Source organism: Vicugna pacos, chromosome 2, assembly GCF_048564905.1.
Source record: "Vicugna pacos chromosome 2, VicPac4, whole genome shotgun sequence".
Taxonomy (NCBI): Eukaryota; Metazoa; Chordata; class Mammalia; order Artiodactyla; family Camelidae; genus Vicugna; species Vicugna pacos.
The window spans coordinates 95,783,371-95,799,783 of record NC_132988.1 but is presented as its reverse complement, the minus strand read 5'-3'; the positions used below and the strand labels follow the sequence as shown (position 1 = coordinate 95,799,783).

At 36.7% G+C, this 16,413-nt stretch overlaps 1 protein-coding gene across 3 annotated transcripts in view; it reads right to left on the bottom strand.

Moving 5' to 3' along the window:
• The window catches only part of ARAP2 (ArfGAP with RhoGAP domain, ankyrin repeat and PH domain 2), a 162,737-nt gene that overhangs the window by 26,963 nt on the left and 119,361 nt on the right, over positions 1–16,413 (bottom strand). For all 3 annotated transcript variants that reach the window (XM_031686924.2, XM_072945370.1, XM_072945364.1), the window contains one exon: positions 9,861–9,989. In XM_031686924.2, the coding sequence (XP_031542784.1) occupies positions 9,861–9,989 (129 nt within the window). The remainder of the gene's footprint in view (positions 1–9,860; positions 9,990–16,413) is intronic.

Here is a 16,413-nt window from a genome sequence, read left to right as displayed (position 1 = left end):
CTTGAATGATTTTAGAAAGAACTCTTATCTTAAACCTAGTAATTCCTTGGTTTGGGGAAACCTTAACTTACACAGCAAATAATACACAGATGTTCACAATTACAGTTAGCATAAGAAAACAAGAGCTTAAAAAAAATCGTTCTTAATAACTCCACAGAATGATGACCTGGAAGCAAAAATCCCCAGGGTAAACACATCCTGATCCTATCCAGAAACAAAGGTAATTAACAAGACCCAATAGTTTCCATGATGTACATTGCTGGTCACAGACAATGTTCTTTTAATCACACTGTCATATTAAAATAGGTTCTTTTTAGGTAGTTTCTGACTTAAAACTAATTTGTGAAAAATATATTGCTGAATTATGTCTCCTGGAACAATCCCTTAATATTCAACTTCATAGAAAAATATTTTAAATAATCTTTTATAGCTAAATAACTTCTACTTGAATTACAAATAACACCTTTTCAATTAAAAGACTTGAAAGAAAACATTTTACTGCAATGAGAAGATCAAGAAAAAAACAAACATTATATAAAACTAGTATTCAGCAAAATTCACATGACATCATTCATTTCTTCACAGAGTATTAAGGGTCTAGTATGCACTTGGTTCTAATAACATTAACGCAGATAAAGATGGCTTCTGGACTTGTAGTGCAGTGTTGGAGACACAGATAAACATGTGCTAACCAACAATGCTTGTATATCCTGATAGAGTACAGTGAGCAATTTAGAAAACATTGGGTGAGCTTAGTGATTCAGCTGATTTAGAGCCAGAAAGTGGAGAAAAGCATTTATCATATTAGTGATTTAGAAATAGGTAAAGCATTTAAAAGCATTAAATTACAATCAAGTTGTAAGATACAGATACTGTTTAAGCCAAACCAATTCTATTCACACCTTCTGATTGTACCTTTTTCATTTAGATTTTGGTTCAATTTAATAAAGCTTTTTAATTTGACCAGTAAGAAACAATCATGAGTTCAGTGTCTAAGTAAATTACTCATAGGTCAAAGAGAAAACAGGATGCCTGGGGAATAAATATTGTTTCCATCTTTGGTGCATATTTATTAAAATTTACTTTAATAATCATTATATATAATTAAGTATATTAGCTAAATCTTCACGCATACACTGTTAAGGAACTTAGAAGGAGGCTTTGAGAGGAATATATGTTAAGGAGGAGGGAAGAATGAAAACAATTTTGAAATACAAAGTTTGATTACAAATATCAAGGACTTAAAAGAATTTTTAAAAGCTCTCATGATAACATTTCTGTCTGCTCTCAAAATGTTAAAATAAGTAGGAAAAATACCCAGTGCTTAAGGGCCAAAATGAAGTTGCCTACTTTGGGGAACATGCATGACTTAGTGTGTAACAAAACCAAGGTTTATGAATTAAAGGGCTTCTAATAACTCACTTTTCCAAATGCTTCCAGTTCTGCGTGGTCCCTTGACTTCAGGGTACTTCACTCTCATATTTTCATTCCCTCCACCTCATCCTCGGTAAAAAGCTTAAGATCTTTTGTTCCAGAAGAATATAGTTCAGCACAAAGTTCATACCAGCTCTATCCACCACACCTGCTGTCCAGACCCTGTCCAGGTTTGAGTTCAACTTGAGTTTGTCAGAATATGTTTCATGCCTTGCATGTCCCTTTGGACGAAGAGTTCAAATTTCTGCTACTGGGATGTTTGCAGTGGGATTTCTGCTTCATAATTCTTGAAATTCTGGTCCCATACTATGCTTTGGGCCTCCCCCTTTCTTTGAATCTTGCTATCTTCATAATTCTTCCCAGCACACTGGTCTTTCTAGATGTCAAGCTTTTTCAGCTCCTAACTTCAGAGCAGTATTTTTAAATTTCTAATAGCACATATGCAGTCCTTCTGGCCACGCCCCTTGTTACATCATTCTATACAGTCATATAGTCAGTTTACAGTCATGGAGGGTCCCTCTGATCCAATCAAAAAGAATGATTTTACATATCATATGGTCCACGATATAAATCTTAGGCATGGTGTGATATAAGTTACTAAGCATGGAATATGTCTATGTAATAAGAATTTTAAAAAGAAAAAAAGGCACACCACGTATATTTGCTTTTAATTAAAAAAAACCATCTACAGCACATAATAAATAAAGCCATTAAGTAAATGACTTGGGAAAGCCATCTAATTCTTTTGCAGGTGTAACAGATAGGAAGGTTTAATGTACAACCAAAGCATTTAATTCCTTCAGAGCAAGATTCTGGGATATACCCTGTAGGTTCAATTGCATTTACTACCTTTTTTGTCTTTCATTCCAGTCAAATTCCAGTATACTGTTATCTCTAGAGAATCATAAATTCCTCTCCCCTTCCTGGTGGTTGCGAGGGCAAGGAAAGCTCAGTTGGAGTTCAGTGAGGGGTCTTCAGAGTTAATACTGGGTGAAGTGATAGTTTGGTATTCTTAGTTACAGTGTGCGGTAACTGTATTAGTTAGAAAAGCCCTTCAAAATTGCATGTATGAAACAAAACAGAAATGAACAAGTATATTTAAACAGAATAGATGTCATATAACTGGGACTCTGGGACTATGAAACTGATACCCTCCCCCCCAAAAAAGTTTTTCCAAACCATTTGAAAATCTCAACTTTTCATACAAACACAGTAATTTCTAACTAGTGGCCCCAAATCCCAATTAAATAACTGATGACAGAGACAGGAAGAAACAGAGAGAAAAAGGAGGTGAGGGAGAGGGGGAAGGGTAGACTCGGGAGTGATGGCTGTAAGATACACATGCCCCCTTATCCCTCAGCCACTGCAGTCAGCACTGCAGCCACTGTTCTTCCAGAATTTCTCCTTGGGGTTCACCTCCACTTCTTTTTCAATTTCGTCTCTCTCTCTCTAACGCCTGCCTTTTCTACCTAATACCCAGCTTCCAGGACTCTGTGACTCCATGTTCTACTTTTCTAATGGCTCCATAGGATTCCAGGTTCATGTTATGCAAAAATGTTCTAGCACATGAATCTCCTTTCCAAAGTTCTACTTTTCTACTATTTCAAGTCTTACTCACCCAACATTAAAAGCCTCAGCTTCTTTCCCTGAATTTTGAAGGGCTAAAGAAACTAGACTCCTCCTACGCATCTTCATAAACTAAAAAGGTAAGATATGGTATTTATTTATATTCAGTTGATCATAATAGTTTGCTTGGAAAACCAGTCCTTGTCTCTGGCGTGACTCAAGTGGATCAGTGGACTGAATCTGAAGGAACTCCCATTCTCCTTGGTTCTACACCTGCTCTATCTCCACTTCTGCACCCAACTCAGCCATGACAATTTTTTTCTGACTACTTCAGTCCACATTTGTTATTTATGTCTCAAAACTCAAAGGGGAAAATTAGGCAATGACACGTAGAAAGTCACACTGGCCTCATAATTTAGCTCTCAAGTACATAATCATTTCCTGTTTGCCTTTTAAAACCATGCGGACTTTGGATTTTCCTCCCCAACCTATGTGAGAACTGACATAGTCCACTGACTCGGAGCGCACTCTGGAGCTGGACCACCTGGGCTTGAATGACAACCACACCCTCCACTGGCTCCCAGGCAGTCATCTCTAAATCTCAGTCTCCTCACCTGCAAAACAGGGACCATACAGTCATCAACCAGTACATTTGGTACGTAAGTGCTGAGAACAGTGCTTGGTACAGAGCAAGCAGAACATAATTGCTTATTTATCTATGGAGGACAGACATCTTTCTTTCTCTTTATTTCTCTCTCTCTCTCTTTCTTTCTCTTTCTCTCTCTCTCCCTCTCTTTCTTTTTTTTCCTGCACTGCAGTCGGTAGTGAGAGGAATAATTACCCTTCCAAAGGTTTGATGATTTATAGACTGAATTTATAAGTTCTAAAAACTAAAATCTGATTTATCCTTGATTGCAGTACAGTAAGTGGTTGAGGAGGGAATACATGGCCTGGATTTGGAGAGATTCTGACTAATGCCTGCTCCTTCTCTTACCAGCAGATCACCTTGAGGGAGTTATTAATGCCTCCCTGTCCCAGCTTCCCCACTTACAAAAGGTTAGTGAGCACTATAAAATCTCCGAAGACTACGAGGGAATTAAATAAGATGGTGTGCGCAGGGCAGTCAGCCCAGCCTCTGGCACACAGTGAATTCATGGTAACTACGAGCTACTCTCTCTTACATACGATCTGAGCAGTGACAAGCCACTACACGACTATGGGTCCATTTCTCATGGTCTCTGTGTGTCTCCCTTCTTTTGCTGCCAAAACGTATTTCCTCAGGCCTGTACATTGTCTGAAAAACCAAGTTTCACCCCTGCCTGTGTAGTCCAAGTGCTGGAGGAGACAGTTTCCATGAGAGCCATTCTCCTGAAAATATGCCACAACCAAGTGGCATTTGGCAATATTTACAGCCTAACATCTAAAATTTTCTCCCACATTAAAGATTATGCATATTCTTTTGTTTGATATTGACTGTACAGAACACATGTATTCTTTATACCTTGGAGGAGGAAGAATTTCTGATCTATTTCACTCACTGGCTGACATTCACTCAAAACGCATTTACTAAAATTTAGTTCTGCAACTGAGTAGAAATCAAACTGGATACAACAGCTGCCTGACAGTAATCTATTTCTTAGGAAAAGTCAAATGGGCGCCCCTCCCCCCATTCTCAGTCTATTTTCCTTTATGTTGCTGGTATTGAAGAAGCAGCGCTCAACAGAACTAGCAGTCTGATGCGCTCCTCTGTAATTAGATTACCCATAAATAGCACAGTTGTAAATATCGTTACTACTGGAGAACTGACTAGAAAAGTGCCAGATTCCGCGCCATTTTGCTGACAATGCAGCAAACTGCAGGAAGTAGAACACTACTTTTCTATTCTATCAATAGAATTTCCAAGAAAATACTTCCACTTGAAGTGGAAGGACTAGGTCTTGCCTTCAACTTATACCCATCTTTGGAGTTAAAGAGATTTGATGCAGAATGGAATATAAATTCTTTCAGCTAGATTCTGATTTATGAACTCACAGTATTTTTGCTGGAATTTTCTTTTTTCTTAAGTCAGTCAACAGAGGACAGCTCAGCTTTCCAGGTCTGAATTTGCCGGAAGCAGTTGCATTTTGAACTATTCTATTCTAATGCAAATTTAATTCCAAAGCATCTGTCATACGCGGCAATCTAAATTTAGAAACCCCCAGGCATCTGCATTTGAGTTACATCTTCTATCTTAAAAGTAGTTCTTCCCCATTGAGATCATTACAACCTGATTCCGTTGTATCACATTCTATTGGGATAATATTAAAGAACTTTAGTGCTTAAAATAAGAGATCTGTGACATAAAATCACATATTCTGGAACCTTACAGAAGCTATACATGTATGGCTTACTTGTGATTGAGATGTTGAAAGTTAACTCAATACAAGAGATAATGATAATACAAGTTGTTCAAATAAGATTAGCTATGACAAAGTCTAAATGGCAATTTAAATGAAGTTTTACTTCCTCCCTCTCAATGTCTCAGTCATAATCCGTGGGGTGGAAAAGAAATTTGGACTATTATTTTTCTTTTCAAGTTAGTTAACTCCTCATTACAATAATGACAATAGCCCAAAATGTCTCTAAGAAATAAAATGTGACTTTTGAAAAACAGAATTGATTTTTAAGTAGAGACAACAGAAAATTCATTTACTCCCATACACTTCCATGAAAGTAAAGTATGTTATAACACTGCCTTAAATGAATGAACAGAAATTAAGTACTGGATGATTCTCGAATCTATTCCTTCTTGTAATGTCTGTATTTTAAACTGTTGAGAAAAAGTGAGAACACTGAGAGAATTGAAACCCCTGAACAACCCTAAACTTGTAAAGGTATTTGAGAAAATTCTTCAGTTAGCAAGAAGGTGGTGAAAACAATATGAAACAAAAGTATAGGCTTAGAATATGTTACATAAAATCAGAAAGGCTATCATACAATTAACAAAATGCAAGTCATATGTGTGTGTAAGTGGATACAGGGTCGAGACAGGAAGAGACAGGGATTGGTAGACAGTAAAATTAATGACAACTAAGTATCAGGTATGACAAGATAGGGTGCAAAGGATGTGGAAGTGTTACTTCAAGTTTTAACAAAATATTAACACATTCGCTTTCTGTTACTGAGACAAATCTAGCTTTAACAAATCACCTTTGTTTCAAACTCTGCTAATTTCTACTCTGCCTCCAGGGTAGAATAAAAAAAATCTTAAGAAAGGAAAGGAAATCATTAACAGTGTTTCCTTGCTGTAAAGAGCAATGTGTTTCGGAGATGATTCCAGCTTTTCTGCTAACGAATTGACAGAGAAATCACATTTGATTTGCTTTCATTGTTGTCCTTTTAGATCCCAGTTTGAAGGAGTAGTGCATGTCAGGAATGGGGCAATAATTCCGGAGTAGGTGGTCACTGTGATTGATTTAGGAGACATTTGGCAAGACAGAGACAAAGGAGACTGAACACCTAACCAGCTTAAAATCTATCACAGAGTGTACCCTGTTAAGAAGTACTTAAAGAAGCTTTGGCCTGGTGTTTGTTTTTTAAATCAAATTTCTTAAGTCACGATTTTTTCTTACAGTTGTGTCTTACAGCAACCTGGAGCTTTTAAGTGATACTTTAAGTGCGCACAGAAGCAGGACCAAGTATAATGACAAAGATTATTTTACTTTGACAATCTGAATATAAATCAGGCTCTAATTTAAAACGTTTATAAAATTTTCATTGGCTAGGAGAAAAACAAAAGTTAAATATTGATTTCATAGGTACTCCTAGTTTTGACCAAAAATACATAACTAATAATATGAAATGTCCAATTACTGTATTTGCTGATGGAGTCACTCTAAACCTTGATTTTTTTTCCCTTCAGGCAGAGGGACATAATGTCCTGGTAGAAAGGACAATAGACAGCATACTAACAAGTTGCATATCGGTTTGGCCAGTGGAGGTGGGAGAGTGCTGGGGCTGGGGTATGTTTCATAGCTCCCACCTTGTTAGAGGAAGGAAGCAGATAAAAGAGTAACACAGAAGTTTACTGCCATTTTACTCTAGAGGATGTTTCATCCAAATCCCTCAAACCGTCGCAGAAGCCTGCTCTCCACTGCTGGGCTCCCCAGTTTTCATGCAGGATGCTTTGTCTGGACCTTACAGAAGTCGGTTGCTTTCCCCACAGGACACGCTCACAACCCCGTAAAGAGGTCTTGTACGGATGTGTGAGGCATCGTTTTAAGGCCCAGTCTTCCCACCCAGTTTGTGGGTAGAGCCAATGTACAGTTTGTCACCGACTGCTACTTCCTGCTCTTAAACAATGTGAAGAAAGATTTTGCTCAGATGTGATTGCTCTAAATCCGCTCAACATAACATTGCTGATCTTTTTTTTTTTCCAAAGATAAACAGCACTTAATGGTATCCTTGCTTTGGGTTATCACTCAGATCCACCTGCACAAAACCTTCCTTCATATTACAGCCTTTTAAGATCCTATTCTTGTCTGTTTTTATTCAGATAGCCAGTCCACTAGCATTCAAACAAGAGCTAAGTTATTATATCCAGGTGTGGGTTTCAAGTATTTTGCAATGTGGAGAATTAGGGACATTTCAGAATGTTAGGAAAAGGAAAAGGAAAACTGTCACCAGAAAGATAGTTTTTTTTTACCTGAAAAGATGACTTTTACTTTCTAAAAGAAAAGAAGTCATGAGAACCTCCAATATATTTCATTTCAAGAACCTCTAATATATTTCATTTCATACTATTGACAGGACTTAGTTCATAAGCTCAATGTTTTCTTTATCTCAATGTTAAAATGAAAGACAAATAGAATTTCAGACCTACAAGAGATTACACAGATTATCTGTCAGAGATTCTCAACATGACAGCCCTGACATTTGGGGCCAGTTTACTCTTTGTGGTAAAGAGCCTTCCTGTGTATGCTGGGATGTTCAGCAGCATCTCTGATCTCTAAACCACTAAATGCCAGCAGCACTGCCCCACTTAGTGTGACAGTCAGAAATATCTCCAGACACTGCCATGTGTCCCCCAGGGGACAAAATTCCCCTCCTGAGAACCATCGCTCTATGACTGGGATGCACGTAGCCTTCATATGGCTAGAGAGAATTCCTATTTCATTCCTTACATGTGTACAGAGGATGTGGTCAAAATCATACGTAGGAGTAACAAAGAAATTTAAAATAAGAACGTCTTTAAATGGCTAAATTTCCACTGCCAAGAGAATAGCTGTTCTGTTTCTTTAGCTGTCAGTAAGACCAGCATCACCCAAGTTGCTATACGGCTTGCATTTTGTAAAAATACTTTCCTGTAAGTATTGAGATATGAAAGGCAGAGTTATGGACTAAATGTTAATGTTTCTCTCCATTCTCATGTTGAAACCTTCCTACGCTGCACCAGGAGGCGTTAGGTGGAGGCGTCTCTGAGAGGGAATTAGGATTAGATGAGGTCGTGAGGGTGGAGTCCTCATGAAAGGGATTAGTGCCCTTATTAGGGTCACAGGAGAGCTGGCTTCCCCCCTCTGCTCTCCACTCTGGGAGGATACAGTCCCCAGTCTGCAACCTGCACTTGGCCATGCTGGCACCCTGACATCGGACTTCTGGTCTCCAGGCTGTGAGAAATACACTTCTGTTGTTTACAAGACCCCCAGTCTATTGTAATTTGTGAGAGCAGCCAGAAAAGACTAAAACATTATGAAATCAGAAACGTATCAGGTTAGTTCCAGTACAGTTAAGAGCTTGCTGACTTATGGCTACTAATTAGAGGGTCTGCAATCATACCAAGTAGCTTTACAGCATTTAAGAGCTGTACCAACCTGCCCATCTTTTTTTTTTCTTTTTTAATAATTAGAAGTAAAACCAATCTGTACTCAAATCCAATAATTAGTAAATAAATGTGTAATCTGGGGGCAAGTTACTTAATTTCTCTGAGGTTCTCTTTCCTCAGTTGTAAAATTCAAATGACAATATAACTTATGGAAAAGTTAAAAAAAAGGTTTAAATGAGTTTTGGTGTGGAGAGACCTTAGTTAATGATACACAGGTAATAAGCAGTAATGGTTATTAGCAATACAAATGACAAAAGTTGTGGTAAATTTCATCTTATAAAACCCGAGTCCTCCATTTTTGGATTGGTTGATAGCGTGGGCAGGAAACCTTTGTCTAATCTGTCAGTTGATGTCATCATAACAGAAGTACCAAAGTTTCAGAATGAAAGTTTTCTGATGTCTCGTACCAGTTCAGAACCTGTCTCATATGGTTCCCTTGTGCTAGCTAAATTCTGACTTAACCTGGCACGTGTACATGTCTTCCCCCACTTGGATGGCTAATGTCCTTACTGGAAGTGTTTTACTTTGTACGTTTCCCAATATTACTGCAAAATAGACGAGAATTATTATCATGCATTCTCAGAGGCTGTACTTCTTGAATGCCCAGAGAATTTTCAAATGTAAACATAATTCAAAAAGATGATTCACCGTCTATCTAAAAGTTAAAAAAACACCTAAGCATGGAAAAAAAAAAAAGAAAAGAAAACCCCACAACTAAACAAAACAAAAAACCAACTTAATGAGATGAACAGTTCCTTCCAAATCTTTAATTTGATACCATCAGCTTAACCAACTACCACCACGGTGCCACCCACCAGGAAGATCTGGCTGTGGCACTTGGTTTATATAGTCTTCTTTCTATTTTACAACAATATGTCAGTAGAGTCTACATTTACCTATGCATTTTTTTACATTTTCAAATAACACTTGTGCCATAATAATTATCCTTTAAGCGGTTACATTTTCCATTGTAGTTGCAATGTGATTTAATAACACCTACCATTATACTGTTTAATTGTGTCAATGGTGAAGAATCTCTTCACCACAAGATAAGCAGAGCCAGGTTCAGCTAACGAGCTCCACCGAAGAACCTGTTCCAACACATTTTCTGTGTAGTGAAGAGGGCGCTCTGCAAAAAATAAAACCAAATCAATATTTTATTACTTTTTTTTGTAATTATACATTAAAAATCTTTTTAGAAAGATCTGTAATTAACAATAGACATAACTGTAGCTTATAGTACACAAGAATAGTTCTAGGACTACACACAAGAGACCCTAAGACGTGGAATATCATTAAACACATACTAAGATTTACTGTGTAAATGAAATGTGCAGAGACATTTGTTTGTTACTCAACTGTTAAAAAAAAAATTCACAGGTGCTATCCTTTAGATAAAAATCTCAGAGATAAAGCTACCTCTTTGTACAAAGAATTAGTGAATTACTCTACCTTTTAATTTAGACATTCTGGTTTCCTTTATGGAAAGCTGCCTATTTGCATATACAATTTAATAACTGTAAAAGGACTTGTAAGATTAATCTTGTCCGGTACTAATAACATAAATTAATCCTTTGTTTATCCTAACAAAACTAGCATAATTTCTAATCAACACTAGGGAACAACCTATATATACAGTTGATAAAGTCAACTTACATGAAATTGTAAAATATAACACTCAATGAGAACATATGATACTCATTATCAAACATTACTGAGTAATCTCTGTTTAACTATTAGTGGAAATATCAATCAGAAACATATGTAATAATATCATACATTAAATGTTGATATAAAATAGTTCAAAAAGCAAGAAGCTAATCTTAAAGACATCTTAAAGATTTCTTCTTGATAAATACTAATCCATATATACATTGTTTTCTGCAGTCATATATTTAAATGCATCAAAAGTTCTTAGCATAGAGTTAACAACAAAAAAAAACCTCATAGGTTTTTTAAAATTACAATCAGTTTCACAGGAAAGATTCTGCTGATCAAAATATGCCAATCAGTTAATACAATGTTACAATGGAAGCATATGCTAGGAAAAAAAAAAATTCAAACCTTCTCAAAGTACACTGAAAATAGCATAATTGAAATAGCAAGAACATAAGCTCTAACATGAAGATGCTTATGTAACTTTCCTGGTACCACAGCCACATATAAGTCAATTCAACACTTCCATCCCTTCCTACATGTAAAACACATAGTACTGGTGCTTTTTATTTTTGGTTAAAGTATGAATGCTAATGACAAACAAGAAAAAGTATGTTAATATCACCACACTTGTATATGACCCATGCCACTTTCGTAATAAAATCACAAGTAAATTACTGTTCTCCTCTATTCTGAGCACAGTATTCCAGAATTTATCAATAATCCCAGCTCCACAGAAGACAACAAGTTTTCTGCTTCCAGTGTAAATAACCAGATTTTTGCTCCCTATTCAGTGCAGTGGAACGCAGTCGGGCATTCTGTGCACACTGGTGCAAACCTACTCATTACGATGGCAATTACAAACAACAACAACAGAGCAACCAGGCCAGACATCCTGGAGATAAACCTACTTCTTGTTTGTAAGTATACCTCCTGCACAAAGCAGAGTGCTGAGTATGTAATAGATGTTCAATAAATACCCGAGAAATAAAATATCTTACGAATGTCTATGATGACATATAAATTAACAGAAAATAGTTGTAAATGAGTAAGGAGACAAAATATAGTTCTTTATAAAATCAGACAAAATCTTTTGTGCTACATCAATTCTATTTTTTAAAAATAATTTTCTAAAAGGTTTAGCAAAAACCATATTGTCTGTAATTTGCCAATGTCATAACTAAATTGTTGATTAACCCATAAATTGGTTATCTTCTATTAAGAGGTGATAATTAGAATTCATTATTTTAATATAAAACTATAGAACAGGCACTATCTTTACATTTGTTATTATATATAATTTTTGGTTCTACTACTTGCAAGCTCTAGGATACCACTGATCCCATTAACAGTTGCCATTGCTGGAATAACAATTATGTCTCAGACGTCATATACACTTGGACATCTTACATCAGTTACTGCTTTTAATTTTTACAACACTCCTGATTACTGATCGTCATTATTTATATTTCACATGTAAAAGAACCCACGGATCAGAGAGGTTCAGACACTTGCCTAAAGTCAAACAGCTGGTTCAAATGAGGAACAGAGATTTGAATTTCATATCTGACTTTGTGCCCAATATCTTAACTACTACAGTTAGTTTTATTCTGTACAAATGTGTAAATCTCTCCATGATGATTTTTACACATGTAATTTGAGGGGAAGAGTATCAACTCACCAAGGTATTTCTGAGGACTAAACAAGGTAATACAAGCCAAGTGAAAAATAACATGAGTTCACACTTTCCCCCTCATTTTCCTATCCGTTGTGAAAGGATGGTCAGCGAATACGACAATTTCAACGTCCTGCATGTAAAGAAACTGATGATACCGCAGTGGACTTGGAGGTGGGAATGATACTCTCAACCGGAAAGTAGCATCTACATTGAAATAAAAGCTCACGCTCCCTTATTACAAGCTTAAATTGGTCATGAGTCTTTCAAACATCAGAAAGAGCTCCACTATTACAAACAGATACAATAGTGAAAGCTCTAAAGTGTTCTTAGTTATACTGAAACACATCACAGAGGCAAACAGAGATTTGCAAAAAATCAGTCAGGTATGTTTTTCACACCAGTATGAAAGTTCGAAATACTTTAGGAGAATGAAAATCCTGAAGATCCAAGTTGCTGCATAAAAATAGAGCTGAAAAATGGGATGAAAACATAAATTTGTTAGACTGTCAAATCATACAATTATAAAAGAGGTTAGGGATGGGAAAAACTGAGTCATCAAACACTGTTGGAATAAAAACTCTTATTTGTTTATTTACAAATTTTTATTAATAATTACACTTACAACCATCTGTCGTGATGGATTATATGGATGTAAGTCAGCTGACACTAGGACATTACTAGAAATAAACAACTAGTTTGCATACTCTAGCATAACAACTGCTGAAAATGCAGTGTAGTTATTTAAGAAGAGGGTATGGAGGTGCTCTTTTAGCTAGACAAGTCATGTTATCAGTAGTTTAAAATCTTGTTCACAGAATTAAACCTGGCCTCCTTTGTTAAACAGAGACCTATTCATTTCCACCTGAAATAACAGGTGCTTTCCTTCAACTTCTGGCAGTAATGACACAGGATTTCCAGAGCCAAGTATGACTTCCTTAATAATTACATTTTTAGTGCCGAGCCTAGAGATGTATGTCTTTCTCTGTCCTTTTCACATACTCAAAGGGTGGCAGCATTTGCGTCAATCAAGAGAAGGGCTAGAAAGACCTTGATTAAAAAAGAACTGATCTTCCATGTCATAGCAGCTATGAGGAGAAACAAGGAAACCTTTCATTATGACATTGCTTGGTAAAAAGTAACTGCTTCACAAACCGGAACCTCTCTGTGAATAAGCTGACTTAAATGAGGCCCCTCTGGCAGTGAAGTTTTTCAGCATGTGAAGTACCTAAAGGGTACACTGGCAGAGGACAGGTTCATTTTTAAGGTGAAGCATTAAAACAACAGAGTACTTTAGATGTATGATGACGGTGGTATCTCCTCTTAGGATAAGGTGGGTTTCAGCTTGTCCCGATGACTGGTGGCAGTGGGTCAAGGATGCCCGGCATTTTTCAAAGAATGAGACAAAAAAAAAAAAAAAGACTTGTTCTCTACCTAGTATAAATTTCCCATGTCCCTCAGACATTCATTTAGAAGGAAAACTTCAAAACTAACTGATCTATTGAGCTTAGACTTATAAACTGTGGAATTCTGTTATAGCAGGCTGTGGTTCACCATTTCACCCATGATGGCAATTCTGCTGATGATAAATGAGTCCCAAGTTGACATGCTTTTATCAGTCTGAATTTATAGCTGTCACCTCCATGATAATTCTACTTATAGGTTTCAGGATCTATTTTCATTATTTTCAACCATACAGGAGTGTCTGAGCATTTATATATTATAATATATATTTTCCTTTTAGTTATTTTTATAAGTAGGTTATAACATTATTTAATGGGTAGAATAGCATATCTCAGGTGAGTAAAGGGAACAAACAAAATACTTACTATACAAAGGGGGCACTGGAAATGACAGGGTAGAGAATGACTGCTTTAAAATTTACAAGCACTTAAAATAAAACCCAGCACTTGTGGTTCAGTTACTTATTTATCCGTTAATTTATTTATTTATGTTGGGGTTACTTGGAGGATTTCTATTTACATTAGAAAAAGCCCCAATTCCCTGCTGATGTCCTTCCTACTAACTATAATCCTGTGACTACCAACGCCTTCACTTTTATCTTCTTTTCACATTTCACTTTATCTTCCCTGCATGTTACTAGAAATAAAGCTTTTAACATTTCAGAAGGTCAGGTGGAACACAGAGGTTCCATCTGCTTCAGTAAGCCAACATAATCAGACCCCCTTGTTCCTTTCTTAGCTTTGTTCCTCTCAAAGCGGTAAAGATAATCTTAGTTTTCTCTTCTGGTGATTTCAACTTGAACAGTTGATCAAACATTAAAACCATGCCAAAAGTGAGTTCTTAACTCCCTCAAATGTATTCTTTCTTGATGTACATGGGGTGTTCCTTTACATATTTAGACATTCACAAGTCAAAACAACTTGAGGCCTCCTAGTCTTTTTATATCTTCATCAAGATAGCTTTTTTAAATTAGCAAGAAAGAATCGAAAAAAAAAAAAAACCACCCAACTTTAAGCTTACCATTTGTGATGTACTGATTGGCACATGCAAGTTGATAATTAGTCATTTTCAGGGTGGGCATCCTTTCATTTTTCCAGATGAAATCTAAAAACAGTGTTTCCAGATATATTGCAGTCTCTCCTCTAGCTACACATAATTCCTTCCCAACCTCATCCATTCTGCTTGCCCCTCTCAGTTCAGGCCAGAGGACCAATGCCGAGAGGCACAGAGCTCCAATCCTGTGACACAAGGATACGTTCTGACTCAACCCTTGAGAAAACAAGGGTGGCAGGGAGAGGATGTCTGCCCCCAAATGAATCCACTATTCATTTTTCTGCTCTGGATCTCCTACAGACACAACAGAAACAGAAGCAGGAGACAACCAGCTGTCCAAGAGCTAACTCGGGCCTTGAGATCTCCTAGTGGTTCTTCATCTACATGCAGGAATCACTTTTCATGTGGTATACACACTTGGATACATCTACCCAAGGAGTAGCAATCCCAGTCGCTCAGGTTCAAATGCACTCATATCTTGTTCCACCTCAGTTAGCAAGATACTTGAAAGGTATGTTCCACATCAACACACTATGCTAGGGGTAGTGAGAGACGTGAAGGTCTAAAACATGTAGAAAATGTATGTCCTAAAAACACAGAATCTAGGAGCCAGATCACTATTCTACAAGTCAGATTAGTATGCAGTATTATAGATCCTTATGCAAATAATCCGAAAAAGATGAATGAGAACTATGTTCATCTAATTATCATCATGGAGGAAGGGGCTTTGAGCTGGATTTCGAAGGATGGATAATGAGGAAATAATGAAAGGTTATGTATGTATGCAAGTATGTGATGAAATATAGTTGCTTTACAATATTATATTAGTTATATTAGTCTCAGGTGTATAACATAGTGATTTAATATTTTTACAGATTATACTTTAAAGTTATTACAAAATAATGGCTACATTTTCCTATGCTATACAATATATCCTTGTTGCTTATTTATTTTATACACAGTAGTTTGTATCTCTTAATCCCCTACCCCTGTCTTGTCCCTCTTCTTTCTCCCCACTGGTGTCCACTAGTTTGTTCTCTATACCCGTGTGTCTGTTTCTGTTTTGTTATATATATTCTTTTGCTTTATTTTTCAGATTCCACATATAAGTGATAAGAGCATTTGTCTTTCTCTGACTTATTCACTAAGGATAATACCCTCTAGGTCCATCTACATTGTTGCAAATAGCAGAATTTCATTATTTATTATTACTGAGTAATATTCCATTGTGTATACACATCTTCTTTGTCTATTCATCTGCTGATGGACACTTAGGTTGCTTCCATCTACTATGAACACTGGGGTGCATGTGTCCTTTCCAATTAGTGTTTTGGAGGTTTTTATGGATATATACCCAGAATTGGGACTGCTGGGTCATATGGTAGTTCTGTTTTTAGTTTTTGGAGGAACCTCCATACTGTTTTCCAGAGTGGCTGCACCAATTTACATTCCCACCAACTGTGTACTTACGGTGCCCTTTTCTCCACATTCTCATCAACATTTGTTATTTGTAGACTTTTTGATGGTAGCCATTCTGACAGGTGTCAGATAATATCCCATTGTGGTTTTGATTTGTATTTTTTTGATGATTACCAATATTGAGCATCTTTCCATGTGCCAGTTGGTCATCTGTATATAACCTCTTCGGAAAAGTGTCTGTTTGGGTCTTCTGCCTGTTTTTCAACCGGGTTATTTTTTCAATATT